Source organism: Nerophis lumbriciformis, linkage group LG20, assembly GCF_033978685.3.
Source record: "Nerophis lumbriciformis linkage group LG20, RoL_Nlum_v2.1, whole genome shotgun sequence".
NCBI classification, from domain to species: Eukaryota; Metazoa; Chordata; class Actinopteri; order Syngnathiformes; family Syngnathidae; genus Nerophis; species Nerophis lumbriciformis.
In genome coordinates, this window is record NC_084567.2 from 26595001 (window position 1) to 26622013 (window position 27013).

Here is a 27013-nt window from a genome sequence, read left to right on the forward strand (position 1 = left end):
AAAAAATGTAATAATATGACTCCTTTAATGCGCCCTATAATCCGGTGCGCCTTATATATGAAAAAAGATCAGAAATAGACCATTCATCGGCAGTGCGCCTTATAATCCGGAAAATATGGTATTCAAACACAGTGTTACTGTTCAAACTGTGTGTAATGTTACAGGAGACAAAAATATTCAATGTTCTCGTTAAATAAAACCTCTGCCTTGTTTTTAATTAATATTTAGGTCTACTACGCTACTGTATTTTAATGTTGGTCATTATGGTGGTGTTTGGAGAGCCAAGTGTTTTTTAAGTCGGTGCTTGGTGAAAAAAGTGTGAGAACCACTGGCATATGTACAACGAGCCAAGTTACCAAAGAGGGACGGCTGGTCAACAAGCAACGGTGTTGAAAAAGCGGATATTCCAGAGTTATTCTATCTCCTATAACCGGGAGAATAGTGGATGCTTTTTTAGGCAATGTGCTGGGATGGTACTATCACATGAGACCGGGCAGAAGCAGGACTGGAGAGGACCGCCTGGACAATGAATCCCGAGGCAACTTCAGGCGTACGCAGGAAGCCGAGCCAAGCATGGAGGAGCAGGCCTCAGCAACACCGAGGGAAGACGTCGGCAACTTTAGCAGGAAGGCTGTGGAATCGGGGCCGCAGCTAATGGTTTCCAATAGTAGGAAAACATAGTTATTTCAACCACTAGCTCAGGGGTGTCAAACTGGTTTTCATTGAGGGCCACAACAGAGGGCCGCTTGTAACAGTGAAAAATGTATGAATTTGTCTCTAGATTTCATTATTAATAGTATAAATTGTTTTAAGTAGACTGTCTATTTTACGGTAAAAACTTCACATTGACAAAATTTTAGTGTAAAATATATTTTTTTTTAATTTTACGGTAAACGGAAAAACAGTACCACTGTTTTTTGGAGGGTTTTTACGGAAAAAGCTGGCAGCTTAGTTGCCAGAATTTTACTATTAAATTTACATTGGTTTTTACTAGGGATGTCCGATGATGGCTTTTTGCCGATATCCGATATTCCGATATTGTCCAACTCTTTAATTACCGATACCGGTATGCGCCCCCCGCGACCCCAAAGGGAATAAGCGGTAGAAAATGGATGGATGGATGGATGGTATTAACCGATACCGATATCAACCGATACATACAGTTTTGGACAACCAGGTATGGTGAAGATAAGGTACTTTAAAAAAATAATAATAAAATAAAATAAGATAAATAAATTAAAAACATTTTCTTGAATAAAAAAGAAAGTAAAACAATATAAAAACAGTTACATTGAAACTAGTAATTAATGAAAATGAGTAAAATTAACTGTTAAAGGTTAGTACTATTAGTGGACCAGCAGCACGCACAATCATGTGTGCTTACGGACTGTATCCCTGCAGACTGTATTGATATATATTGATACATAATGTAGGAACCAGAATTTTAATAACAGAAAGAAACAACGCTTTTGTGTGAATGAGTGTAAATGGGGGAGGGAGGTTTTTTGGGTTGGTGCACTAATTGTAAGTGTATCTTGTGTGTTTTATGTTGATTTAATAAAAAAATAAAATAAAAACGATACCGATAATAAAAAAACGATACCAATAATTTCCGATATTACATTTTAACGCATTTATTGGCCGATATTATCGGACATCTCTAGTTTTTACAACATTATATTGTTAATGGAAAAACAGTACAAGTTCCTTTTTTATTCTGGCAACTTAGCTGCCAGTTTTTGTACCGTAAACATTTGTTTTCGTTTTTTCATTTACAGTCATACACCGTTAAAAACAACAACCGTAGATTTTACAGTCAAAATATGGCAGCTCAGTCAACAGAATTCTAATGCAAAAAACTGGTGTTGTTCTTCAATTTACAGTAATATACTGTAAAGAACACAGTAAAATGTTTTGTCATTTTTATTAATTTGATGGGTAGTTTGCTGTGAAGTTAGTATTTTTATTTAGACAAAAACATGTTTGGAAAGTATGATAATATACTGTAATATTTGTTGCAATAATGGATACTATTAAAGTTTAAAAAGCATGTAAGTTCAAGTAGTACATATATTTTTTCTGTCAAAATGAAAATAATCAATTACATTTAGTGAGAAAATATTAAGTAACTTTTTTACACATATCCATTCCAGGTGATTGAGGGCCAAATAAAATTATGTCGCGGGCCAGATTTGGCCCCCGGCCCTCGAGTTTGACACTCGTGCTCTAGCTATAAGATAATTCCAGTGAGTAAAGCTGGAGGTTTTTGGGAGGCTCTTACAAGATTCACTGTGGCTTAAAGCACAACAAAAAAGCAGAGACTGCTCGTACCTCAAAATACCGGTACTCATAAGTTGAAGTACCACTGTATGTACAGGCATGTGCAGTCAGGGAAGACGGCTGCCTCACTTTTCATGATTAAAAATTCAAAAACTATTAAAAACATAAAATAAATACTATTATATTTTTGCATTATACATTTCTATATGATTACAATTGTATGTCAATCAATCAATCAAAGTTGTTTTATATAGCCCTTAATCACAAGTGCCTCGAAGGGCTGGGACAAACCACAATGGCATCCCCTGATCTGAACCCACATCCGGGCAAAAAAAACCTCAAAACCCGAAATGGTAAAAACCTTGAGAAGGGGCCACAGATGTGGGGGTCTCCCTCCGGGGTGACCTGCTGCAATGGATGCCAAGTGGGTACACTTATTGAATTATTCATGATAATGTGAGAGTCCAGTCCAATAAACGGTTAGCACATGGGGATCTTCTTGAAAGTAAGCAAGTAGGCAACACGGAGACGTCACCGACCGATGCTTAGAAGAGTGGTCCACCCTGGTTCACGACTTGGGACTGCTGGCGCCTGCTCCAGACTGGTACCTCTCTAAGGATTATCCGTGACCACCTGGTAACCTCACCGAGCAAGAGAAGCGGCAGGTCAATTGGTCTAAAAAGGTAAATAATTTTATAAAGTTATCAACCGAGTGGGTGGAGCTACTGGGGGGGGAGGTGAGTTCCTTGTTGGGTTAGCGATGCTACTGTACTGAACAAATATTTAGGATCGATTTTTTTGAGGCGGATGAGATTGGAGTAGTAATTAGTTTTAGCTAAGGTAAGCGTGTGTTCATAAGTTATTAAACTATCACTCCATGTTTGATGGAAAACATCAAGTTTAGTCGCACGCCATTTGTGGTCCAGCTTTCTACATGATAGTTTAAGAGCTCAGGGTTCTTCTGTGAACCAGGGGGTACACCTTTTAGGGGCATTTGTTTTAGCTTTCGTTAAAGTTGTTGGTGAGGTTATCGATAGAGCCCACACACTTTGGGAATGACGCCATTACCGAAGGCAGTAGGCCAGAAAGATTCGTAGTTGTGACAGCATTAATGTGGCAGCTGCTACAGCATTGGTTATTAGTAGCTTGTTGACATAGAGTCGAACTTCAAATTTTATAAGGTAATGATCGGACATTACTTTAGTGTACGGGCGTACCATAACTTTGGAGGTGGTGACACCCCGGACAAGGACGAGGTCTATGGTATTACTTTTGCGATGCATGGGTTAATTTATTATTTGTGTAAGACCACAGCTATCAATTATAGTCTGGAGCACCACGCACGGAGGGCCTGACGGGGTATACATATGGATATTAAAATCCTCTTTTATAATTATATTATCTGCATGCGTCACTAGATCAGCATCAAACTCTGAAAATTCACTGATAAAGTCCGAATAGCACCCAGGGCGGCGATAGATAACAGCCAGATAGAGAGGTAGCGGTATGACAGACCTCATAGTAAGCACCTGAAAAGATATATATTTATTACTTAGGTTAGGGCTAAGGTTAAGGTTTCCAATGTGTATTACCTCCACTCCTTTTAAGGGGACGTGCAATATGTGCACTCGTATAGTTAGGAGGAGATGATTCGTTAAAATGTATATATATATTAATAACGTTACGTTTATTTTGTGTAGTGTGCTTTAAATAATTTCAATCACATCTAGGAATTGGTATGATGGGGATCTTCAGATTATTTGCTTGGTGCTGCGATAGATTGAACGCGTCATAATTTACCACCTCAGTAGAATGCATGTTCACCTCTGGCACAGTCACTACAGAAAAAACATTATGTGAGTTATGTATTATTCTATGAGATATGCTGTGTGCAGGAATTTTCCAGCCTGGCGCTGGTTAGTTCCAGCTTAATTGAGTCCTCACCCGGGCTAACAGACACTGAATTTGCCTGTGTCCGAGCTTGCTTTAGTGAAGGTAGTCAAGTGTGACTCAAAACAGTAATATATATTTTTGGAAAGAGTGATGACGCCTTTCCCGGTTAGGGTGAAGGCCGTCCCTCCTCAGCAAGCCCGGTTTTCCCCAGAAAGAGGGCCAATTATCAATAAATGTTAGTCCCTGTTCTCTACAAAAACTAGCCAGCCAGTCAGATGAAACAATAATTGAGCTGTTTGGCCACAATACCCAGCAATATTTTTGGAGGAGAAAAGGTGAGGCCTTTAAGCCCAGGAACACCATCGCTACTGTCAAGCATGGTGGTGGTAGTATTATGCTCTGGGCCGGTTTTGCTGCCAAAGGAACTGGTGCTTTACATGGGACAATGAAAAAGGGGGATTACCTCCAAATTCTTCAGGACAACCTAAAATCATCAGCCCGAAGGTTGGGTCTTGGGCGCAGTTGGGTGTTCCAACATGACAATGGCCCCAAAACACACGTCAAAAGTGGTAAAGGAATGGCTAAATCAGGCTAGAATTAAGGTTTTAGAATGGCCTTCCCAAAGTCCTGACTTAAACCTGTGGACAATGCTGAAGAAACAAGTCCATGTCAGAAAACCAACACATTTCGCTGAACTGCACTAATTTTGTCAAGAGGTGTGGTCAAAAATTCAACCAGAAGCTTGTGGATGGCTACCAAAAGCGCCTTATTGCAGTGAAACTTGCCAAGGGACATGTAACCAAATATTAACATTGCTGTATGTATACTTTTGACCCAGCAGATTTGGTCACATTTTCAGTAGACCCATAATTAATTCATAAAAGAACCAAACTTCATGAATGTTTTCTGTGACCAACAAGTATGTGCTCCAATCACTCTATCACAAAAAAATAAGAGTTGTAGAAAGTATTGGAAACTCAAGACAGCCAGGACATTATGTTTTTTACAAGTGTATGTAAACTTTTTATTGCGACTGTATATATACTTAAACTGTTTCTTTTATTCATTATTAATATAAACTTGTCAGCTTTTTGTCATACAGATCCATTAAGTTTGAGCGGAAATATGTCGTATAGGAATTAACTATACAAAATAACACATTAACAAAATGCTGTGTCACATGAATGGTATTTAAAGTAATACCTCTGTGACCTGAAAAAAACACAAATAATGTAAAAAAAAAACCATGGCGCTTACTTTTTGATATCAAAATAAACGTCCCCTTGTGGTACAGTACAACAGTTTGTCCCAATAAAAAAACAAGAGTGACACCTCTCACTTCGAATACACAATCTTCACAGCCTGTGTTCAGTTCGATTGAGATGACAAAACATTTGAACTAGTATTGACGTTATTTGAACACTGATACAGTTTGCAGTTAAATAAAGGATGAGTCAACATCCCTGTAAATAAACTAAAGACTTTATAAACAAGTTGTGACAACGTTCACGACACATCGCATGCTGCATGTTTGCTCACCTCATTAACTCTATTGTTTTCTTCTTATATAAATGACCAGTCAGGTGTTTGCTTGAATGTGAACTTTCAAATGTATGCTGATGATGCCGTTATCTTTCCACCTGCCAAAAGCACACAGAAGGCATCATCTATCCTCTTGTCAGCCATAATGAGTATTCCGAATTGGGTTCTTAAATCACGTTTGCTGTTAAACAAAAACAAAACTATTTCAATGACGTCCACAAAAAACTCCATAAAACTGGAGCGATCCGGTGTGTTCTTGGGGAATATTGAGCTTGATCTTGTAGAAAAGTTCAAGTATTTTGGGGTCACACTGGACCCAACACTTTCTTTAAAAAAAAAAAAATCAAACTCACAGCAAAAAGAATCAAGTTCAAACTGCATAATTGTAAACAAATCAGGCCTTCAATGACGATCAAGGCTGCTAAGATGTTTTTACACTCACATAGATTAATGCATCACAACCTGGTCACTCACTGGAAACACAAAATTAAAACCCATAGAAATGTTATCTTAAAACATTTATAAAAATCATTGACCAAAAGCCTCATTAATTTTGAAAATGTTATTAATTTTAAAAACAGCTATTTAATTTATTAAGTTCTTAATGGACTAGCCCCACTGCTACTCTTCACATACATCAAACTCAGAACTGACAGAGGTTTTGGCACCAGAGCCTCCACCAGAGGAGACCTTGACGTCCCCTACAGAACAACCTTTGGACAGTTCTGTCAGTACCAGGAAGTCATTTTTGGAACAGACTTCCCAGTAATATCCGAGAATGTCCTACTTTTTACACTTTTCAAAATCATCTTAAATTGTGTCTTAAAAATTCCCAGTCATGTCATCACTTTGACTAATTTCATTGTTTTATTTTTTGTGTCTGTGTTTTTGACATGGTAATGTCCTTCTGTGCTCTTGTTTTTATGTTTTGGGACTACTGATGTAAATTAGTAATTATGCAATAATCTGGCTCATTTTCAATCTGTAAATCAGATTGTTCATCAATGTGCATTGTCCTGAATAAACAACTGCCACGCTACTGCGGGCAATGTAGAACGTATAAAAAAACACGGTAAAAAGATTACTTAAAATAATTACTACAGTAACATTTCCATATATATGCGATCAACCATACTAATGTATGGCTGATTTAGTGTGACAAAAAAATGGTCAGAAATGCTAATAATAGTAATAATAATAATAAGTTAATAATAATAATAGGCATTTCTCTGATGTCTTGGCTGTGTGCTTACTTTGTCCTGTGGAAAGATGAACAGTGGCCCCAATCTGAGTTCAAAAGCGCTCTGGAGCAGATTTTCATCCAGGAAGTCTATGTACATTGCTGCATTCATCTTTCCGTCTATCCTGATGAGTCTCCCAGTTCCTGCTGCTGAAAAGCATCACCACAGAATGATGGTGCCACCACCGTTGCTTCACTGAGGGATGGTATTGGCCTGGTGATGAGCAGTGCCTGGTTTCCTTCAAACATGACACCTGGCAGTTACGCCAGGTGTGAAACAAGAGTAAATAAAAATAAACACAAAAATTACTACAGTAACATTTCCATATACAGTGTATATATATATATATACGAGCAACCATACAAAATATATGGCTGCTTTAGTGTGGCAAAAAAATAGTCAGAAATGCTAATAAGGGATATTACAGAAGCTTCCATTATTGTTTACACTCAGCGCAGCCATCTTTAAAGCCAACTCGGTGGTGGTGAGGACTCTCTGACTTTCTCGGCGGCCTCTCTCCAATGAGAGCACAACTTCGGTGGTAAAAAAAAAAAAAAAAAAGGTTTGATTGTAGATGCACTGCATGACTGATAGACCCATAAAAGGTAGTACATCTGTCATATATGTTTGAAAACATAGCAAAACGCCACATGATAACAAATGTGTAGTAAATGAGTGTCTCCGTGGAGATGCCTCGTATAGAAACACGCAAAATCCTCATTTAAATAAGGCGGTTTGCACCACTTTGTAATTGCACATGGAGTCTCCGTAAATCGCACGCTACTTTATAGATTGCACAAAAATTCGTAATCGAAACTTTCCTGGTTTCGAAGTTTTATTTTTTCTAGTACAAACATTTTAGCTCTAATTTCAGAGGTGATATGGATCACTGTCTGCATTTTTGATAGGATTCTTTACTCTTGAGAGATAGAGCTTGGCAGAGGCCTGTGCTTTCTGAGTGCATTTCTAGTTGATGTTGTTATAAGGCCGCCATTGTGACCCTGCAATACATTCATTTAGTGGGTACACCTTTGCGTCTTTTCTTGGATTCAACTGTTTTTCCTACAGTTTCTCATGAAAAGCAGTAGTTCTTACAGTAACCACACCCCTTGCCCAGTCTGCTGCCACCTGCAGTACAAGTTAATTTCAAACACAATTGTCGTTTTAATGACATAAAATCTGAGAGAAAAGGACATACGGTATATTGAGATCTTGTATTCCAAACACACAAATTTAAATGGCATCTAAACAAAATTGTGTGATTTGTCCATTAAAAATCTCTATGTTTGCAGTCGTCTCCCCCCAGGTTTGTCAATGGTGTTACTTTCAAGTCTTTAACATTTGCAAGGCTTCTTTGTGTGTTTATATGTAGTTTGTACATCAAGAAAAAGCATAGATCCAGCCTGTCTACTGGCCACTCTTCTTGTCCTTCTGGAAGCTGAAACTTGTTCGACGGCTGAGTTTCCTCTGCTTTTGGGCAAAATAGTCAGCTCGTGTGGTGCTGGCTCGTGACTCAAGGATGTAGTTCACCTGGAGATAAACAATATGTAGTTGATTCTTTAAACCATACATACATTTAATTACAAATATTTCATTTGATTACAACACAAAACATATAAAGGAATAATGGGAGAACTTGCTAGCAGATTTCCTATATACATATATATACATATACCTATATATACATACACATTGGGGATGTAACAACTAAAAGGTATTAAGGATAAATCTCGGTAAAGCTCCCGACGGATTGTACAACCAATTCTAATTAAAACTATTGTAAAAACGTGATTGATAACCATACTTTGATAAACTCACCGGTGATACTGCTCATTCACTGGAGAAGCAAGTTAGCATGCTCGTGGATAACGATCTAAAATGCTAACATGAATACAAGAGAAATGTATTTCTCAAATAAAGAAAAAACATTACCCATTTTGAACCTGTATACATACAGGTATACAACACATACAGTACAGGCCAAAAGTTTGGACACACCTTCTCAATCAATGCGTTTTCTTTATTTTCATGACTATTTACATTGTAGATTGTCACTGAAGGCATCAAAACTATGAATGAATGCTATGTGCTTAACAAAAAAAGATGAAATAACTTGAAACATGTTTTATATTCTAGTTTCTTCAAAATAGCCACCCTCTACTCTTATTACTTTTTTGCACACTCTCGGCATTCTCTAGATGAGCTTCAAGAGGAAGTCACGTGAAATGGTTTTCACTTCACAGGTGTGCTTGAAGCTCATCGAGAGAATGCCAAGAACGTGCAAAGCAGTAATCAGAGCAAAGGGTGGCTATTTTGAAGAAACTAGAATATAAAACATGTTTCACCCTTTTTTTGTTAAGTACATAACTCCACATATGTTCATTCATAGTTTTGATACCTTCAGTGACAATCTACAATGTAAATAGTCATGAAAATAAAGAAAACGCATTGAATGAGTAGAAGGTGTGTCCAAACTATGTCTGAACAACTAAGGCCATGTCGACACGAACACGGATACTAAATAAACGCATACTTATCTCTGCGTTCAGGCCTCTTGTCCACACGCAAACGCATACTTTGGTCCCGAAAAACGCACACTTTTGCGATAGCTGGCCAAGGTGAAGAGTTCCAAAACTCTCTGCTCAGCGTATGCTTATTATACACAGTGTATTTTTTTAGTATGGGAACTGAGAACATTAGTGTTTTTAATATATTTGAGTCTTTAATAAAAGTACTGGTTTTACTTCAGAGCTCCTGTTAAACTATTGCCTTTTAACTACTAAGTGGCTTGTGTTTCTATGTGAAACAAATGTACCAAATTTAAGTTCAGCCTCCCCCACTTGGCTGTTTTAGCTGTATTATATAGTTCTAGCTGCTTTTAGTACCCACACCCACTTAGAACTACTACACAAGTAAGACTTTTTGCTTTGTGTCACAAGAAAGGTCCATCTTATTTAACGACAGATAATGAAGTTAATTTATGTGTATTGGTTCCTTTTGTGCAGATGGGGAGGGCGCAAGGGCGCATATATGCGCTGAGCAATTAAAAATAAACTAAATAAACATAATGTAACCTTATTCCTTGTTAGTGTGTACTAATGTTAAAGACAATATACACTTTATTGCACGCGTATCACTATACTGATGATTAAATGGGTTATAATTTCAGAGGGCACACACACATCCATGAACTTTAGGCACTTAAACATTCAAGAGGTTTCCTTGGCTCCTTGTTAGTGTACATTGATTTTAGAAATAATGTTCACTTCACTGATCATGTAAATGCACTACATACATATCACAATGTTGCTGATGTCACAATGTCAGCAGCACACGTGTGTATGCGCGCTTCTAGACACTTACCCGAGCTCTGTGTAGCAGGCTAGTTTGAAAGATAATGTACATGTCATTGTACATCTAGTATATCAAAATAAACATTATAATAACATAGGCGTAATGCCACCAAATCTGCTTTTGCTGCTTGCCCAGGCTTCTGATTGGACAAAATGCGCATGACAACTTGTGCATGCGTTTGTGTGTCGACAGAAACAGTTTTGAAACTACACTCGCAAGGATGGAGATCGTTTTAACCACGGATATGCTTTTTTTAAAATATCCGTGTTCGTGTGGACATGGCCTAACATACTGTATTCAGTTGTGTATATTGAACTTAAAGGCTGTGATCTCTTAAAAGAGAGTGATAAAAATGAAGATATATATGACACAAAGGTGCTTTTTTTTATAATTAAAAAAAAAAACATTTTTAAAACATTCACAAATTCAAACTTTTAACACTTGAATAAATACAACATGGCTCTTAATAAGTCAGAACAACATTTAATATTTCTTCTAATTCTATTTTTTTTTTAAATAAACTTTGTTACAAAAGACAAATAAGTTATGTATCAAAGCAAGTTGATGCAATCTCTGATCAGACACATCCAGCCACACTCACCTTTAGAACTATTTCATTGACTGTTGAAGAATCGGATTCAAAGTAGAGAGGTTTGTAATCGTGGTTGCTCAGATAAGTGATCTTAAATATGGCATGATCTGGAAAACACATACATATGGTATTAGCTCAAAGACTACACTGATATATATACACATACATACGTATATATACACACCGGTACACATGTATACACACACACACGCACACAATCAAGTCACTAGAACATTTCACTTACTCGGGCTTCTTTCCTCAACAAGGTCACAAGCACAGAGGTGGTCGGAATCAATAGAAATGGGTTTTTGACGAATCCAGAACTTAGTGCTGGCCTTCTGATTGGTCACAGGATCAATCTCCACTTTTTCTCCTGAAATTCCTGAAAAGAAAGTTGGACATATAGTACATGAATGTATATTTCAACTGTAAAATAAATACATTATTACCGTTTATGTATATGTTATGTTTATCATATCGTATGATTCCCGAGCGTGGCCATCGCTGCTGCTCACTGCTCCCCTCACCTCCCAGGGGGTGGAACAAGGGGATGGGTCAAATGCTGAGAGTAATTTCACCACACCTAGTGTGTGTGTGACTATCAGTGGTACTTAAACTTTTTAACTTCAATCCCTACAATATAGTCTTGTTTCCCGGTGAAAAATCCAAACACATTGTCTTAGTAGTTGTAGTTCTGATTGGATCCCTGTCGTGATTTACCCCCGCCCCTCTCCTGCGGGCTACTGTGATTGGATAGATACCTAACTAGTCCCACCCACCTAAAGACGAAATTAAATATGATTGGATTTCGTCTCGTTTTTATTTGTCGACTAAATTGTTAATTAATTTCGTCATGGTTTTCATCAACGTGCATTTATTCTGACTCGTTATCGTCCTATTTTAATCAGGAGAAAATAGGTCGTTGACGATAACTAAGACGAACATTTTTAGTTAACAGAATTAAAGCTGCTTCTAACTGTCTGTCTTGTTTCACGACATTCACTGTAGATGAAAACAGGCGTCGCAGGTGGTGCACATTAATCTCACGCTAGGATGGGATGATCCAAAATTCCGCTGAACGTCGCTGGTCCATAGCAGTAGTGTTGGGAGGGTGTGGGCCAGGTACTCTTCATTGTTTAAGGGGACCCTTAGCAGTGATGGGCCGGAATAGAGGGTCCTCCTCCCCCAGATGTTGAAAAATCTAGTTCGTTGTTTAGTGACTCTTGTGGTAACCACGTTACCGATAAGAACACTTAATTGATACACCTGACACCCCAGGAAGGTGGTTGTCGCAGTCCTGCGGTTGAAGGGGAGTAGAGGGTGGAAAACTCGGCTGCCTTTTAGGGGGATCCGTGGTACAAATGTGCGAATCTGCGTTAATTTGGCACCGTGTTCCAAACATGTTGAAAAAGTGAAGTGACGTGAAGTGAATTCTATTTATATAGTATCTTTCCCTAGTGACTCAAAGTGCTTTACATAGTGAAAACCATTATCTAAGTTATATTTAAACCAGTGTGGGTGCCAGTAGGAGCATGTGGGTAAAGTGTCTTGCCCAAGGACACAAGAGCTGTGTTTAGAATGGCGGAAGCTGGGATCGAACCTGGAACCCTCAAGTTGCTGGCACAGCCGCTCTACCAACCGAGCCACGCCGCCCAAAAAGGCTTTCTGCCATTGGTGGGACACGGTTCTCTGCGGTTTAAGAACCGCCATGAACCGCTATCCAAATTGGCAACGCCTGGCTGATTTTTTTTGCATTGACAGCCAGCACTTGGCATTACATACGAAACACGTATTTCATAAATGTAAACAGTAATACCTTTTACTCCTTCATTTAGATTACAGTCATACTGTATGTGGGCAGCACGGTGGAACAGGGGTTAGTGTGCCTCACAATAAGAAGGTCCTGGGTTCGATCGTCTTTCTGTGTGGAGTTTGCATGTTCTCCCCGTCACTACGTGGGTTCCCTCCAGGAACTCCAGCTTCCTCCCACCTCCAAAGACATGCACCTGGTGAAAGGTTGATTGGCAACACTAAATTGGCCCCAGTGTGTGAATGTGAGTGTGAATGTTGTCTGTCTATCTGTGTTGGCCCTGCGATGAGAGAGAGACAAGCGGTTGAAAATGGATAGATGGATGGATGAAGTAATATGTACTTCATAATCTGTACTGCTCGTACAAAAATGTGCAGATGTGTATAAAGTTTAAGATTCCCTGTGAGTTTTGTCACTGGTGTATAGGTTCTTCCTGGAACTACTGCTGTAAAACCAAAAGCCTCCACAGGAAAAATAAATTTCTTCAAAAGCCTCCACAGGAAAAATAAAGTTCTTAAGTTGCAAAATACGGGTTCAGGTCAGCCAGCAACAAGCAGTTCCTACCGAGTTGAACGTCTGTGGTGAAGCGCAGCTTGTGTATCATACTAATCTTGAAGGACTTATATTGGTGGCTGCTTAGCATATCTTGGACGGTGGTGATGTCAATGGGGAGGTCCTCCTCTGAGTTCTCCTCACCCCTGGAACCTGGAAATACGGTAAAAATGTTTTTATTTTGCTTTAATTTGGTGTAGAGCATTGGTGTCAAACTTGTTTTCATTCAGGGTCAAATAGCAGTTATGTAACAGTAAATAATATATGAATACATATGCATAAGGATTACCTTAATGATAATGTTACACAATTGCCAATTCGTTTGATAATCATATTTTTTTACGTACACTGTAGAAACAATATCTGTATATGCTGGCAAACTGGCAGCTCAGTCACCACAATTTTAAGGTAAAATTATACGTTGGTTTTACAACTTATTGATGTAAATGACAAAATGGCACTACTAATTTTTTATTTAGACTCAGACAAACTTTATTGACACACAAGGGAAAGTGTTCCACACAGTAGCTCGGTTACAAAGGATGGAAAATATAATGCAGGTATAAAGTAGACTAAAAATGTACCATAGTAGCAATATAAAATATATCATATATGTAATATTTACATATTATATATACAGTACGGTAAAATTGTGGCAACTGAGCTGCCAAGGTTTTTTCTTACCGTAAAATCTATGGTTGTTTTTACAGAGTATTAGAGGTGGGAAAAATAATTTGCCGATTCATCATGATTAGAACGTGGAATAAACATGAATCAATGGAAAAATGTCCAAACCTCGGTTATTTGGTAAATGGTAAATGGTAAATGGGTCGTACTTTACGTACTGTTTGTGAAGTAAATTAACACAGACTGTTCAAAAATGCTGCCTTAAGGCCAATGTTCTCTTAATGTTACCGTAAACTCCAGGCTTTAAGCCATTCCTTTTTTTCTGCGCTTTGAACCCTGCGGTTGATGAAAAGTGCCGCTAATTTATGGATTTTTCTTCACTGACAGCTATAAAGTAAATTGTTTTCATTAAACACATGCAAAGACACTTAAAGGGGAACTGCAAAAAAAAATTTTTAAATGCCTATTATTCACAATCCTTATGTAAGAAAAGAACACATACCGGTATGTTTTTATTTTCTTAGTGCATTTTAAATAGTAAATAAATGCGATCAAAAGTCCACTTACAATGGAGGGAGTCGCTCTATTCTGCCTAAAAGCCCTTAAAAACATTCACCATTAAGGTTTAATATACACACTGTAAGTATATACAGTATGTAATGTAATAAATAAATAAATGATAAATGGGTTGTACTTGTATAGCGCTTTTCTACCTTCAAGGTACTCAAAGCGCTTTGACACTACTTCCACATTTACCCATTCACACGCACATTCACACACTGATGGAGGGAGCTGCCATGCAAGGCGCTAACCAGCACCCATCAGGAGCAAGGGTGAAGTGTCTTGCTCAGGACACAACGGACATGACGAGGTTGGTACTAGGTGGGGATTGAACCAGGGACCCTTGGGTTGCGCACGGCCACTCTCCCACTGCGCCACGCCGTCCGTAATGATGGGCACATTTATAATAACATTTAATATTTATGCATTTTGTTCATTTTAAGCATACGCGGAACATTAATTTAAAAAATCCATTACGACCTTGGCTTTTTTTACAACATCACGGATTATTACTCACTGCAGACTTCATTAGAGCCAACAAACATAATAAAACATCACTTACTAGACAATGACTGCTGTCCTAAGGTAGCCGATTGATAGAATCTTGGTATAGTCTTGTCTAGATGAAGAATGACTCATAATCCTCGCAAAGAAAATCAGAATCAGAAATACTTTAGTATGGGGGTGGAACCAAGTCTTTTCATGTCGTTATCGCCATTCCAGGGTCCAAATTGGCTGTCAAATTGTACCAACATGTCGGAATACGTCCTCATCCTTCTACCATCCAGGTGAGAGGCATGATTTATGATCTACAATAAACTTCCACAAGCAAGGAAGCAGCCCACTACTCGATGATGTCAATATCAGCACACAAGTTTGTGATCAGGACGCCGCTATAAAAAGTTTGTCTGTGTTAGTGCTTACATTAACAATATCACTAATACTTGGTTAATATTCAAGTTATGGAATGTAAATGGAGTATTGTTTGCGGTTTTTGGATGGTTATTGGGTTTTATGGGCAGAATAGAGGAGCTCCTATTGGCTTTGTTGTAGGCGGACTTTTATTTACGTGTTAGAATGCATTAATAAAAAAATATATCCGTCGTCACGTCATTCATAAAATTCCAAAAAAAATGCAGATCCCTTTAAAATGGTGTGTTATTGTTTGTGCTATGGCACCATCTTTTGGACTGCAGGTGCTGCTGAGTGAATACCTACAAGTGCTGTTTAAAGCTTTGAACTGGATGTAGAAGTGCCGTTCTGTCTTCTAATCGTCCAAAGTGTTTCTATTCGTATGAATTCTTCATGCATCACTCCAAGCAACGTTTGTATGTTTTACAGTATAACTAAAACAATTCTGACTTACTAAACAGTCCCATGTGTAATGTCTGTAAGAGTGTTTCCATGCACATTTGTACATGCTATTGCAATTTATTGAAGCTAGCATTTTTAGCATTAGCTAATAGGCTAACACGTTTACGAGTGTCTGTGTTAGTATTATTACCTTACAATGGCATTCTGTTTGTATTGTTCCAGTTTCCCAAATTCTTCAGTAAATTCACTAAGACGTCAATGTAGAGTTATTGAGTCTGTTTGGCTGATTGGAGAGCCATGACGATGACATCTGTTTTGTTTGATCAGCTGTTTTACTGCCGTATTACATACACCATTTGGAAACAATTAAGGGATGCGAATAAACATATACAAAATCTTTCTGTGTCAATAACTAATTTCACAACGTATCCGCGGTGTATAGTTATACTGTTTACTGGTGCGCTCTATGGTCCGGAAAATACGGTCGTTCTAGGTTTAGTTCTAACTAAACAATGGAGAACCATTAGCTAACATTTCTTTACGTTATGTGTTAGCCTGGTTAGCACGGACACATGCTTTGTACATTTCAACAGAAGGCTAATAGGAACCACATTACAGCAGACAATAACCAGCTAACGTGAGATAATTTAAATAATAATAATAATTTAATAAGTCAGGACACCTGTGGTATAGTGCATACAATAATAATGCAAATTCTGGAATCACTTACTGTTTTCTCTGACCAGGCAAAACTCCAGGGTGAACTGGCTTTCAAGTGTTGAATCTAGGTCTACTGCAATGTTTGGGTGCGTTTGCTTCTCCAGGCGATACATCGGCCCTTTTTAAAGGACAAGAGCAAACTTTGAGAATTTATGCTGGTATGGGTGAAAACACATTTTAGTGACAGTTGATTCTGAAAGTCAAATACACCCCAAATTATTTATCCTTCCACAAGACAATCCAAATGTGAGCGTGTGTTGTTTAGAGAAAATTGCTGGCTAATTACTAGTGGAAATTAGCTTTTGAAAAATGCTTTGAGAAATGTATTCTGGAAGACATTCCCAATGTTTTGGCCTTGGGAGAGACGTGGCTAGAGTGTGTGTTTGTCTTTGTACAATATACAAAGACACAAACACCATATGCATGACTGCATGTGTACAACTTATTTTGTTTTTGGTTTAGGCAGGCTAGCTACTGCTGCCCCATGCTGATAGACTTGAGTATTGCAAATGGATTACAAAAATTACAGGTCCCATACGTTTTTAATTGGCCCATTTTTAGCACTACCTATGTGTAATAGGAAATAAACATTACCTGATCCTTTCTGTGAGCCTTTTCTCTTTTTTAGAGCTTTCTGAAGAATGTCCTTCATGGTTACTTTCAGACTGTCCACTGGGATTAAGGAAAAACCCTGAGCTGCATTTCTAAAATGGACAAAGATGAAAGGTTAGGAATATTTCAGTACATCTCCTCAGGTCATTAGAACTGATTTTAAATCAGTGGACGAGAGGTAGTAATTGATCCACGAGCAAATGCAGCCAAACCTCTCTATTGCGGCCCCAATAATTTCTCCCCCAATAAGTTCCCATGAATTAAAAGTATGTGGTGTTAAGGCAAAGTTCCAGCTAAAGGCAATTCTGTTCAGGGTTTAGTGTGGATCTATCCTGTAAGGTGCGATCACCTAGTAGACATTGCCTCACTGTCTCTACTGCATCCGGGGTTGGAATACAGGTGAACAGGGAGGCTTTGTCGAATGAAACTATAGTTTCATTTTTGTTCAGTTTTAGATCTCTGATCTTCGCTACAAAGTCGATTGAGTTTTGGACATGCTGTTAAGTTTTGCCAACCAAAAGTGCCAAGATGTTATTGTCACAGAGTTAATGCTGCTGACAATGGGTATGAGGGGAGCCCCATCCTTGCGTATTTTTGGAAGGCAGTAGCAGACCTTTGCAAGGAGGACATGTAAAGGGAGCTTTGAGCTATTTTAAGGGAACAGCACCAAGTCATTGGTACAGATATGTGGATGACACATGGGTGTAAATCAGAAACCAAGAAGTGCAAGCCTTCACGGAGCACATTACCTCAGTGGACAAAAACATCAAGTTCACACGTGAGGATGTCAAAGAAAGTAAGTTGCCTTTTTTGGACTGTGATGTTCACTTTGGAGAAACCCGGGGCCTCCATGTTGGGGTTTACCGAAAACCCATACATACCGATCAATACCTACTGTTTGACTCACAACACCCACTGGAACACACACTGGGTGTTATCAGAACCCTACAACACAAAGCTGATAATGTTTCTACCAGCCCACAGGCCAAAGAGAAAGAGCATTGGCATTTGAGTGAAGGCCTCAAAACCTGAGGTTACCCCAGCTATTCGTTTGTGAAAAATGCATCCGGTTCCAGAAATTATAAGAACAGAGTGGATAAGGAGGAAAAAGGTGACAGACGCAAAAATATTGTCATTCCATATGCATCAGGTCTATCTGAGAAACTCAAAATTATTTGACATCCCAGTACATTTCAAACTCGGCAACACCCTGAGACAGAGACTGGTGCATTCGAAAGTCCAGACACCCCACACCCACAAAAACAATCTGGTGTATGCTATCCAGTGTAATGATTAATGCACGGATTCATATATTGGGGAAACAAAACAACCACTAAGCCGACGCATGTCACAGCGTAGACGGGCAAACTCTTCAGGCCAAGACTCAGCTGTCTACCTGCACCTGAGGGAAAAATAGCACTCCTTTGATAACAAAAACGTACAGATTCTGAACAGGGAGGACGGATGGTACAAAAGAGGAGTGAGGGAAGCCATCTATGTCAAGGAACCAACCCTGAACAGAGGAGGTGGTCTGCCAATCCACCTGTTTCCCACATACAACACCGTCCTTTCAATCATTCCTAAAAGACTATGCAATTTAGCCTCCAACAAATACCAGCAGTAAGAAACATTCTGGTCAGAGGGTGACCAGAATGCCATTTGTGCCACTTGTTTACAACTGAATGGAATGCTTACGCAAAGGATTCTGACTATTTTGGACTGGGAGTAGTCGATCCACAGCGATCGTTCTGCCACACAATACCTCAACGCTAACCGTTGTTGGCTTTGACAGTTAGGATTGCTCATTTGCATTAAAAAAGTTGTTTTTCTCACTCTGACAGCGCGAAACCATCCTTGCCCAGGCACACCCTCTTGGTTTTTGAAGTATAAATATTTGGGTTTTGGCACCAGCCGCTGGACTAGATCTGACCAATCTAAGTCTATGAGCACAAACTGATGAAGCCTACTCGGATGAGCGGCGAAACTTTTTCCAAGCAGTCCAGTTGCTTTGTTAGTCAAAATAAGTACAGTGGTACCTTATCTTACGAGTTCCCCAATTTCTGAGTATTTTGTCTCTCGGCTTTTTGTTATGCTTTAAATTTCGAGCATTCATTTTAGTTAGTTTTTGTTTTCTTTCCAACCCTGCCCTCTGACAGTATCCAAAGTAAATGCTAAACATAATTTTTACAATACTTTATAAAACTATTGTACTTGTTTGTAGAGCATGGTAATGTAATGATTTTCCAACAATATTTATTATTTATGAATTGTGTTGTATGGGCGTCAGGGGGCAAGCACAAAATTAAATTGGTTTCAATTAATTTTAAAAGGCGCCACTCATTTGCGATCTAAGTGTTTTGTCCGATTGAGCTCGTAAATCGAGGTACTACTGTGTTATAATATTATGTAGTTGCATTTGCATCACTTTTTAAAGCTTGATTCATTACGATAAAATGTAAACATTGCGAAACAATTCTTACATTCTGACAAACAGTGATTGCCTCGAACCAATGCCAGGTGAGGAGTACTTCTCCACCAATGCCAGAGTGCTGAAGCCAAACTTGTGTATTGGCTCGTTGGAGTCTAGAGGAGGGAAGTCTGTATCCACCTCACCATCATCTTCCGCAATATGTAGGCAATATGCATTCACGTTCTCACTAAAGAAAAGAGAGTAGATGTATGGGTCCTACATAAAACAATCTTACACTTAGATCTAGAATATTTGTACTTACTTAAGTTTAGGTTCTCGCCCATCACTTGTGTACTGCCAACAGATAAGCCCGATGAGATCATGAACCCGGGCATTAGCAATGGTTACCACTGTCATAGGATGAACTTTTTCCTGAGCCATCTGCATCGAGAGGTAGACGTCTATTTTTTTGGTAGCTGTTGTGCCAATATGGCCCTAGAGAAAGTGTAAAAACAGAGTAGGGAGCACAAAAGAAGATGTATTACCGGTATTATTATTATAGGCAGTGTTTTACCATTTCAGGATAACACCTATTTCACAACAGGCAAGGGAAGTCCTATTGGAACAGAACAGGACTATACAACTGCATAGTGGCACTATAGCAAGCATGTCTGCATCACACAATACCAAGTAGTTAAAGGGGCAGTTTTGCCAATACCAATGCTAGTATTTAACATTTCTAAGATATTTTAAAGATCAGACGCTAAATTGGTCCGAGTGTGTGAATGTGAGGTGGCGACTTGTCCAGGGTGTACCCCGCCTTCCGCCCGAATGCAGCAGCACCCCCCGCAACCCCGAACGGGACAAGCGGTAGAAAATGGACGGATGGATTTCTGATCACAATTTTAATGACACAAAAACCCAGAATAACGATGACACAATATCAAATATGTATCAAAATTATATCCTGATTTCCTTTTTTTTTTTTTTTTTTTTACATACAAATAGTATAATAAAGGCAATAGTGCAAAATAATTTAAAAAAAGCAAAAACTGCTATTGGCTTTTATTTTCTAAGTGTGTAAACGATAACAAAAACGACAAACGATTTGTTGATAGTAAAAAAAAATTGATGTAATCACTGTTGTATCGACCATTACCTGATACTTTACTTTGTATCATCACTGTCGATATTTGTTTCCACCCACCCCTGTTTACATTTAAGTTTACAGTTTTATATGCTTTTTTGCATCTTACGGTGTGTAGTGTAGCATATTCATCTATTCCTTGCCCTCTAGTCCAGTGTTTTTCAACCTTTTTTGAGCCAAGGCACATTTTTTGCGTTAAAAAAATGCGGCGGCACACCACCAGCAGAAATCATTAAAAAACAAAACTCAGTTGACAGTAAAAAGTTGTCGCAATTGTTGGATTTGAATTTAAACCATAACCAATCATGCATCAATGTAGCTCTTGTCTCAAAGTAGGTGTACTGTCACAACCTGTCACATCACGCCGTGACTTATTTGGACTTTTTTTGCTGTTTTCCTGTGTGTAGTGTTTTAGTTCTTGTCTTGCGCTCCTATTTTGGTGGCTTTTTCTCTTTTTTTGTTATTTTCCTGTAGCAGTTTCATGTCTTCCTTTGAGCGATATTTCCCGCATCTACTTTGTTTTAGCAATCAAGAATATTTCAGTTGTTTTTATCCTTCTTTGTGGGGACATTGTTTATTGTCATGTCATGTTCGGATGTACATTGTGGACGCCGTCTTTGCGCCACAGTAAGTCTTTGCTGTCATCCAGCATTCTGTTTTTGTTTACTTTGTAACCAGTTCAGTTTTAGTTTCGTTCTGCATAGCCTTCCCTAAGCTTCAATGCCTTTTCTTAGGGGCACTCACCTTTTGTTTATTTTTGGTTTAAGCATTAGATACCTTTTTACCTGCACGGTGCCTCCTACTGTTTCCGACATCTACAAAGCAATTAGCTACCTGCTGCCACCTACTGATATGGAAGAGTATTACACGGTTACTCTGCCAAGCTCTAGACAGCACCGACACTCAACAACAACACATCATTTGCAGACTATAATTACTGGTTTGCAAAAAATATTTTTAACCCAAATCGGTGAAATTAGATAATCTCCCACGGCACACCTGACGGTATCTCACGGCACACTAGTGTGCCGCGGCACAGTGGTTGAAAAACACTGCTCTAGTCCTCCAGTGATAATGAAACTTGTAAGAAACACAGTTTAATTGCTGCCATGGAGGCGAGTATTACTGATTTAGAAGCAGCTTTGCACTGTGGAGCGGCATTAGCCCGCAAGCAAAGACGCAACATTGCATTGAGGATGCGTTTGTTTGCTTGTCTCAGTCAGATTTTCGGGACACAGCCAGAATGTGTCAAAAACATGTATTTTCACGATAAGAAGAGTGTACTAAAAGCTCTATCGTTGGGCAAACTTTATATTGTTTATATTGTACTTGGGATGTTGTGGTTCAGTGGAGAGAATACTTTGAAAATATCCTCTATCCCACCTACACGTCTTCCTGAGAAATTTGTGGTGGGCTCTCCTATCTATGGAGCTGAGGTAGTTAAAAAGCGACTCGGTGGCAGGGCCCCGGAGATGGATGAGATCATCCCTGAGTTCTTTAAGGCTCTGGATGCTGTGGGAAGGATGTGTTTAAACTATCGCGGGATTACACTCCTCAGTCTTCCCGGTAAGGTCTATTCAGGTGTACTGGAGAGGATGTTACGCCACCAGATAGTCGAACCTCCGATTCAGGAGGAGAAGTGTGGTTTTCGTCCTGGTCGTGGAATTGTAGACTAGCTCTATACTCTCTGCCTAACCAGTCTATATTTGCTTTGAGTAACCAGTCTATATTTGCTTTGTAAACTTAGAGAAGGCATTAGACAGTGTACTTTAGGAAGTCTTTTGAGGAGCGCTCAACGGATATGGGATATCGGGCCGCCTGATAATAGGGATCCGCTCAGAGCTTGGTCCGCATTGCTGGCAGTAAGTCAGACCTGTTTCCAGGTAGGGTTGGACTTCGCCAGGGCCAATTCTGTTTATAACTTTTATGAACATAATTTTTAGGCGCTGTCAGGGGATTCGGTTTGGTGGCTGGAGGATTAGGTCTCTGCAGCCAAGTGTGAAGTGACTGGGATGGGAACCAGCACCTCCAAATCCAAGGTCATAGCTCTCGCCCGGAATAGGAGGTAGTGCCATCTCCGGGCTGGGGAAGAGATCTTGCTCCAAGTGGAGGATTTCAAATACCTTGGAGTCTTGTTCACGAGTGAGGGAAGAGTGAATTGTGAGATCGATAGGTGCATCGGTGCTGCGTCTGCAGTGATGCGGACCCTACAGTATATCAATCCGTTGCGGTGAAGAAGGAGCTGAGTCGGTCGATCTACGTTCCTATCCTTACCTGTGGTCATGAGCTTTGGGTTGTGACAGAAAGAACAAGATCACGTGTAAAAGCAGCTGAAATTAGTTGGGTGGTGGGACTCTCCCTTAGAGATAGGGTGAGAATCTATGTCATTTGAGAAGAGCTCAGAGTAAAGCGGCTGCTCCTCCACATTGAGAGACGACAGATAAGGTGGTTCATGTTTAGGGCATGTCCGACCGATAGGAGGCCACTGGGAAGACCCAGGACACATTGGAGAGACTATGTCTCGCTGCTGGCCTGTGAACGCGTTGGGATCCCACGGGATGAAATGGACAAATTGGCTGGGCAGAGGGAAGTCTGGGCTTCTCTACTTAGGCTGCTGCCCTCGCGACCCGACCTCGGATAAGCGGAAGAAGATGGTATTACAAGGCATCGAGACAGGTATGCCAATTTGTCACGGTTTCTGCATTTGAGCGTTTTAACTTTATTGCCCGCCAGAATTACGTTATTTAATAACTGATCAACATTTAAAAAACAATTTACAATCATTTACAACTGCCTTGCACCTCAAAGAAAATGTAAGTCCCATTATTTTACCGACTTCGATTTAATACCTTAGTTGGCCACATTACACCGTTGGCCATATATAGCATATATGCTTAATGAATATCCTGATTCAAAATATTAAAGGCCCAACAAGTGGTGAAACCTCTTTAAATTATGACATAAAACACAAATTATCTCATGCTATCATGCTCTAGGACAGCTGGATAACCACAGAACTCACCTTGCCATCAAATTTTGAGTATTCATTGAAGGGGTTGTTAAGCTGCTGGGGACACTGCTCCAGTCGAAGAGAAAGGGTGGATTTCATACATGTTGACCGCTGTTTGTCTTTAAAATCACGTTTTTCAAAAAATGACCCCAAATCCTCCACTTGAAAGAAGGAAAAAAAAACATGATAGACAGTTAAAATGGTGTACATAAATAACAATTAAATATGTTGACAACAAGTACATTAAAAATGTATACTGCATAAGCACAATTTAATCTTTGTACTTCAATTCCTCAGCAACTGAAGTACAAGTAAAAAAACACTACTGCTACTACTTTTTCATAAATACAGTTTACAAATGTGTGTTACTACAGTGCATATATGGCTTAAAATGATCGATTAATTAGCACTGGTTGGGAACCTGTCACAAAAGAGCAGTTTGATAGTAATATCAATAATAGCAGTAATAAAATAAATGTATTTTATTTTCATAAAACACAGAAAATTGCAGACAGCAATAATGGAACTAGTTGTCGAAAAGTGAAAGTAAAACAAGTTAATTGGATGTTATATTTAGTTAATATGCTGGACACACAAGGCATAACACACACAACTTGACTGTATTCATTGTTCATGGGGCCCTGCTAGGGATGTATACCGAGAACCGGTATTCTTTGGTATCAGTTCTTAATTGGACAACAACTACAGAAAACAAGACTAATGTTGCAATGTTTTAAAACAATGTTTTTCATCTACATTGAATCAACTTATGATTTTATTATCAATGTTTTTAGTGTTCCTTGTAACCTTAATTTTAAAAAAGCACAGGATAGTAAAACAAATACTCTACTGATGTCTTACTCGTTTTATACCACACAGAGTTAAAAAGGAGACACTTGATTCAAGGAACGGTATTGTCATACGAGCAAACATGAGACACATTGGGGCATGAAATTTACTAGTAAAAGCACATACTCAGAGCTCGATAGCAAATTACTGTACTGTTTTAACTCATTTTAACTAATAATAGTAATGACTATTTATAATATTACAAAGAAACACCACCAAAGGCTTCTTTATTGTCTGCTGTCTGCTCTGTCGTCCACAAGTTGCAGGCATTCTCGGTGTACTGCAAGTTTTACTCTTGAAAAGTGTTTGCTCATCACAAAAATGAATATATGTTCAAACATGTTTAAGAGCATTTGTGAACTGTTGAGTGATCGAAAGTGCTAATTGTTGTTGGTAAATGGGAGCCGATGAGAGATTATCATCACACTTCAACATCTCTGTCATGTAAATGCTGCCTCTTTGCTAAGTCAGCATTGCCAATGAAAATGTGTTCTTAATTGTCTTACCATTGATACATAAATGTTAAATATATACGAACACGTGTAAACTAGGAAATAAATGTTTATATACTACATTACCCAGAAAGCTTAGCCCTGTATATAGGAACAGGAAGTAGGTATTGTGCCGTTTGAGCAATGAAAAGGTGATATATTATTACATATTTTTGTTCCTGTTTCGTCTACAAAAGAAACAAAAAGGAGTTTTGATTGGACAGTTCCATTGGCAAAAATGACGCTGATTGACTGCGGGGAAGTTGCAGGCATTGAACAAAGTTGCGAGGCTGCGAATAACTCGCAGGAATGGGTAGAATTTGCGCGCTCACAAATCTTGTAGGGAAGGACTAATAAGTACTAAATGTTCTTATATCATGATGTGTAGAATGTTTAGCGAGATTACATATTTTCATTTCATTTGTTTGCCACCAGTTGGTAATAAAGAATGATGTCATTAGAGATAAACAGTCCCTAACTGCGGTAAAACTCCAGCAAGTAGTATTATCGTATTAAATTAAAATTATCGAAAAAGTGAAAGGGATAACTGCACTTTGATAAATTCACGGACTGATTGGCCAGCTCGCTATCTTAAATGCCAACATGAAAACAAGAGCCAATAACGATTTCATCATTAGGAAACAACTTACCCCAATCTAAATTTATACAGTGTAAACACATTGCTGTCTGAGCTAAAACGTAGCTATTCATTCAATTCATTTAACCTACAAGATGTGCTCTCTTAGTGTCTCTCAAAGTGATTGTTCTTTAATCAGCAGGAAAAAAAGACAGACAATGAACAGATTACGACATAATGCCCGCCACAAACACTAAAAAATAATCAGGGTTTAACCCAGATTGCCAATATACTTGTGAAGGTGGGGGCTTTGCTAGGGGCGTGGTCAATATGAAATCATCATATAATTAGCGTAATCCAAACAATTTTCTTTAAAAAGGTTAAATAAAATGTTGTTTATACATTTAAGAACAAATTAGTGTTATTCCTAATTAGCATTAACATGTATTTTTTCTTATATCGTTTCTCTGTTTTTCAATTGTTGCTGCTTATTGTAGAATGTAACAGAGCATATACCAGTGGCGGCTGCTGGTCTTTCAAATAGGGGAAGCCAGGGGCGTAGGAATGAGTTCGGGGGAAGACATCAATCGCTAACCACACCACAAAACAAATTGTATTAGTGCAGTGCAGCACAATGAGAGTGGGCTTACTTCAGCAAATGTTGATAAATTAGACTAATCAATTTGAAAACTGTGATTAATTTGTTCAAACAACCTTAATTAATGTTTTTATAATGTACAACTATTAAAAATAAAAATGCAATACAAAGAAAACCATTGCAAAACAGTAGAAAATGTAAAGGTGATTGGACATTACCTGATTGAGAGGATGACCTTTCTTTCCACTGAACATTTTTACATTTGATTTGATTTTGACGCTCCTTCCTTAGTCTTTCGAGTCTTTGGGCTGAAAAATAAGCACAATTACAAAACTACAGTTGGACTCCAAACTAAGAAAATATGCAAAGCAGCCACTAAAAAAATAAGTGTGAATAAGACACATACAATGGATCTTAAATTCGATCATCCCTCTTATCTTACCAGCAGCCCCGGGTTTCTCATGGTTATCTTGTTGAAGTCCTGATAAAACAGCCACAGCAGATCAGTTCTTAATACCCATTTGAAGCACCACAGCTTTCTTTCTAACCAGAACCGCAGATATTGACCAAAGGTTCTCACCCCTATCTTACCACAAGGGAGAGAGAGCCTAAACCTTTGAACACTCCAAAACCATACCAATTTAACCCTTCAAAACACCCCAAAATCACTTCAATTCCATCGATTAAAACTCATTTTCATCACACCCCATTGACATCCACCGATAGTCAAAATAAAGAAATCAGATACAAATCAAGGCATTTTCTATGGTCATCTCTTTGAAGATTTATAGCTTGACAGACTTGCGACCAGTGCATTGCACAGCTAGTCTGAC

General features: G+C 38.8%; 1 protein-coding gene across 1 annotated transcript in view; it reads right to left on the reverse strand.

The window, feature by feature from the left end:
* Positions 1–8155: 8155 nt before the first annotated feature.
* mapkap1 (MAPK associated protein 1) overlaps positions 8156–27013 on the reverse strand; it is a 31164-nt gene continuing 12306 nt past the window's right edge. Inside the window, exons 3-12 of the mRNA XM_061980715.2 lie at positions 26399–26488; positions 23678–23826; positions 19831–20003; positions 19579–19755; positions 17081–17190; positions 16497–16604; positions 13277–13417; positions 11147–11284; positions 10912–11009; positions 8156–8486 (exon numbers count right to left, since the gene is read on the reverse strand). Coding sequence (XP_061836699.1) covers positions 8364–8486; positions 10912–11009; positions 11147–11284; positions 13277–13417; positions 16497–16604; positions 17081–17190; positions 19579–19755; positions 19831–20003; positions 23678–23826; positions 26399–26488 — 1307 coding nt within the window. The 3' untranslated portion in view covers positions 8156–8363. The remainder of the gene's footprint in view (positions 8487–10911; positions 11010–11146; positions 11285–13276; positions 13418–16496; positions 16605–17080; positions 17191–19578; positions 19756–19830; positions 20004–23677; positions 23827–26398; positions 26489–27013) is intronic.